Source organism: Arachis ipaensis, chromosome B5, assembly GCF_059453495.1.
Source record: "Arachis ipaensis isolate K30076 ecotype BB chromosome B5, ASM5945349v1, whole genome shotgun sequence".
Taxonomy (NCBI): Eukaryota; Viridiplantae; Streptophyta; class Magnoliopsida; order Fabales; family Fabaceae; genus Arachis; species Arachis ipaensis.
In genome coordinates this window covers 133,494,204-133,498,177 of record NC_142440.1, presented here as the reverse complement: position 1 = coordinate 133,498,177, position 3,974 = coordinate 133,494,204, and the positions used below count along the sequence as shown (strand labels likewise).

General features: G+C 41.4%; 1 protein-coding gene across 1 annotated transcript; it reads left to right on the top strand.

The window, feature by feature from the left end:
• On the top strand, positions 1-3,628 carry LOC107644003 (ABC transporter F family member 4). Its single transcript, XM_016347769.3, has 2 exons — positions 1-495; positions 1,208-3,628. The coding sequence occupies exon 2, from the start codon at positions 1,217-1,219 to the stop codon at positions 3,377-3,379; it is 2,163 nt and encodes a 720-aa protein (XP_016203255.1). The 5' UTR covers positions 1-495; positions 1,208-1,216; the 3' UTR covers positions 3,380-3,628.
• Positions 3,629-3,974: the final 346 nt, after the last annotated feature.

Genomic DNA, 3,974 nt, shown 5'->3' with positions numbered 1-3,974 from the left:
AAGATTTTTTCGCTTAATTAATTGATAAAAATTAATGATCAAAATGGTATTTCCCCTCCCTTTTGTTTTCGACAGCGCTGCGCCTCCCTCTCCTCAGTCCTCACTGTCCACCATCGTCCGTCCTCTGCGACGCCACGACGGTGGCTGGACAGTTCCCTCACCTAACTACTCCTCGTGGTTCTTCGCCTCCACCACCGTCCATTCGTCCACTCCTCTCTTCCTCGGTTACGCTGAAGGCTGAAGGTGCCTCACTACTACTCGTGGTTCATCGCCGATCGCCGCTCGCCGCTCGCCACCTCGTTCTTCCGCACTCCGGAGAACTCGACGCTTCACGTTGTTCCTCGTCGATGATCTGCGTTCCTTGCCGCTGTTCTGCGGTTCCTGCTTCTGCACCGCCGTTCTCCTTCTGCTTCACTTCGGTAAGGGGTTCCGGTCGCCTGGTTGCCTGAGCTGCCTCTCTTCTTCTTCGCTTCTACCTCAGCTTCCTTCGACAAGGTATTTTTTTTTTTTAAAAAGTAAATGTCAATAATTTGGTATGAATTCTGCCATTTTGGTTCTGGTATGGACTTTTTTTTAAAAACTTTTTTGAAGTTTAAATTCCGGTGTGGTTTAATTGTTTTTTCTAAACCACTGATATCAATAGACAATAGGTTGATAGGTTCTGGACTGATTTAATTTTTTTAAAAAGGTTTAGATATCAGCAATTTTTTATGATTCTTCTCTGGTGTTTTTTTTTTTCTTTAATCTACTGATATCAATAGACAATGGGTTCTGTACTGGTTTATTTTTTTTTTTTTAATTTAATTTAGATATCGATAGGTTTTGGTTCTGGTTCTGATATGGACTTCTTGTTGCACCAAGTAGATTAGAGAGTTAAATCTCAAGGCACATGTTTTGTTTAGAGGGATGTATCTCTCTAATCTCTATGTAATATTATAATACTGTTCCGTTATCGTTAATAATATTTGTTCTCTTATTAAAAAACTGAATGTATCATTTGTATTCTATCCTACGTGAAGTATGCATTTTGTGACCTTGCTATGTTCACATTTTCGATTTAGTATTGATTAACTCAATTACATGTCTTAGATACATTTGTAGAGTGTTCTAGGATAGGTGAAATATTTATTTTATGAGAAAAGAACATAACAAAACTGTAGATGTGATTAGACGACTAAATCAATGTGGTTTTCGATTGTGTTGCTAGGTTTCAACAATGGTTAGAAAAAAGGCAGAAGATGCAGGCCCATCAGCAAAGACTAAGGCAGGTAGCAAAGATGTCCCTAAGAAGGAAAAAGTTTCCATTTCTGCCATGCTGGCCAGCATGGATGAAAAGCCTGATAAACCCAAAAAGCCCTCTTCCATTAAACCCAAGGCAAAAGCTGCTCCAAAACCTTCTGCATATACTGATGGTATTGATCTTCCTCCATCTGACGAAGATGAAGATGAAGCTCTCTTGGAGGAGGAGGAAGAGAATGCCTCCAAACGGCAGCAGAGGAGTGAGTTGAAGACACTTGAAATTTCAACCACAGACAAAGAGCTGAAGAAGCGTGAGAAGAAGGATATTTTAGCAGCTCATGCTGTTGAGCAGGCAAAGAAGGAAGCTCTTAAGGATGATCATGATGCTTTCACTGTGGTCATTGGAAGTCGGACTTCAGTGCTTGATGGAGATGATGATGCTGATGCTAATGTCAAAGATATAACAATAGAGAATTTCTCGGTGTCTGCTCGGGGTAAAGAACTTCTGAAGAATGCATCAGTGAAGATATCTCATGGGAAGAGGTATGGTTTGGTTGGACCCAATGGAAAGGGGAAGTCCACACTATTGAAGCTTCTTTCTTGGAGGAAGATACCAGTACCTAAGAATATTGATGTCCTTCTGGTTGAGCAAGAGGTAGTAGGTGATGATAAAACAGCACTAGAAGCTGTTGTGTCAGCTAATGAAGAACTGGTTAAAGTTCGACAAGAAGTTGCTTCTCTGCAAAATGCAGCTTCTGCAGAAGGAAGTGTTGACAATGAGGAAGATGATGCGGGAGAGAAGCTAGCAGAGCTGTACGAGAAACTACAGCTGATGGGTTCTGATGCTGCTGAAGCTCAAGCATCAAAGATTTTAGCGGGTTTGGGTTTTACAAAGGATATGCAGGGCCGGCCAACAAAATCTTTCAGTGGTGGATGGAGAATGAGGATTTCTTTAGCTCGAGCACTTTTTGTGGTGCCGACTTTGTTATTGCTTGATGAACCCACAAATCACCTTGACTTGAGGGCTGTTCTCTGGCTGGAAGAGTACCTGTGCCGTTGGAAGAAGACTTTGGTTGTTGTTTCACATGATAGGGATTTCCTCAATACAGTTTGCACTGAGATTATTCATCTTCATGACTTGAAACTCCATTTCTACCGTGGAAACTTTGATGACTTTGAGAGTGGGTATGAACAGCGTCGTAAAGAGATGAACAAGAAGTATGAGATTTATGACAAGCAACTAAAAGCTGCAAAAAGGAGTGGTAATCGAGCTCAGCAAGAAAAGGTGAAGGATCGAGCGAAGTTTGTGGCAGCTAAAGAAGCATCTAAAGCCAAGGGAAAGGGCAAGGGCAAGGTTGATGAAGATGAGGCCCCACCAGAGGTTCCACAGAAGTGGAGGGACTACAGTGTTGAATTTCACTTCCCTGAACCTACCGAGCTCACGCCTCCACTTCTTCAGCTTATTGAAGTGAGCTTCAGTTATCCAAACCGTGAGGACTTCAGACTGTCAAATGTTGATGTTGGCATTGATATGGGAACTCGTGTTGCCATTGTTGGGCCTAATGGAGCTGGAAAATCTACACTACTGAACCTTCTGGCTGGTGATTTGGTTCCAACTGAGGGTGAAGTTAGGAGAAGTCAGAAGTTGCGAATAGGAAGATACTCGCAACACTTTGTGGACCTTCTAACTATGGACGAAACCCCCGTTCAGTATCTTCTTCGTCTCCACCCAGACCAGGAGGGACTTAGCAAGCAAGAGGCCGTCCGTGCAAAACTCGGTAAGTTTGGGCTACCTAGTCATAACCATCTCACCCCTATTGCCAAACTATCAGGAGGGCAGAAGGCTAGGGTGGTATTTACCTCAATATCCATGTCAAGACCCCATATTTTGTTGTTGGATGAACCCACTAATCATCTAGACATGCAAAGCATTGATGCGTTGGCTGATGCACTAGACGAGTTCACTGGTGGAGTTGTTCTTGTTAGTCATGACTCGAGATTGATATCACGTGTATGTGAGGATGAAGAAAGGAGTCAGATCTGGGTTGTCGAGGATGGTACTGTCAGGACTTCAATTGGAACATTCGATGATTACAAGGACGAGTTGATGAAAGAAATCAAAGCTGAAGTTGATGACTAAGCTGCTCTTTTTGAGAACCTTTGACTACAATATTCCCCCTTATATGAGAACTGAGTGTAAAACTATGTTGCCGGAAATGCTACCAATATTTTTAGCTAGATTCACAATTTTCTGTTTTATCATAGTTTATGAGTTTATCCCAATACATGAACATATGTTTCAATTGTTACAACTGCCGAACTGTTCCAATTATTTGTTGTTTTTCTATTCAGCAAGTAATCTCTTAATAATATTTGTGGAGTTAATTTCCTTGGCTGTCTTAGCACAAGCCCTTGCATATTGACCAGTAACTTCGTTTGTTCCTTCTGACAATTACGGTGCATTCTCACCAAGTAAAGATCTGCAGAATCCAAAAAAATTATCTCAAAACATGATACTAACAAGTGCTCTGTTATTCAAAGCCAATATAAGCAAACACACGCTGTGCCAGATCATGAAACTTAAGAGATTGAAGCTTCAAAACTTGTAAAACATAGTCTCAATGGACTCAAACTTAGAACTCTAAAAATAACCATAGAATACAGTAGCAATGATGTTATGCCATATAATATGGAGGGGAACAAAGTTTAAATACAGCCACTGGTAATAATCACAC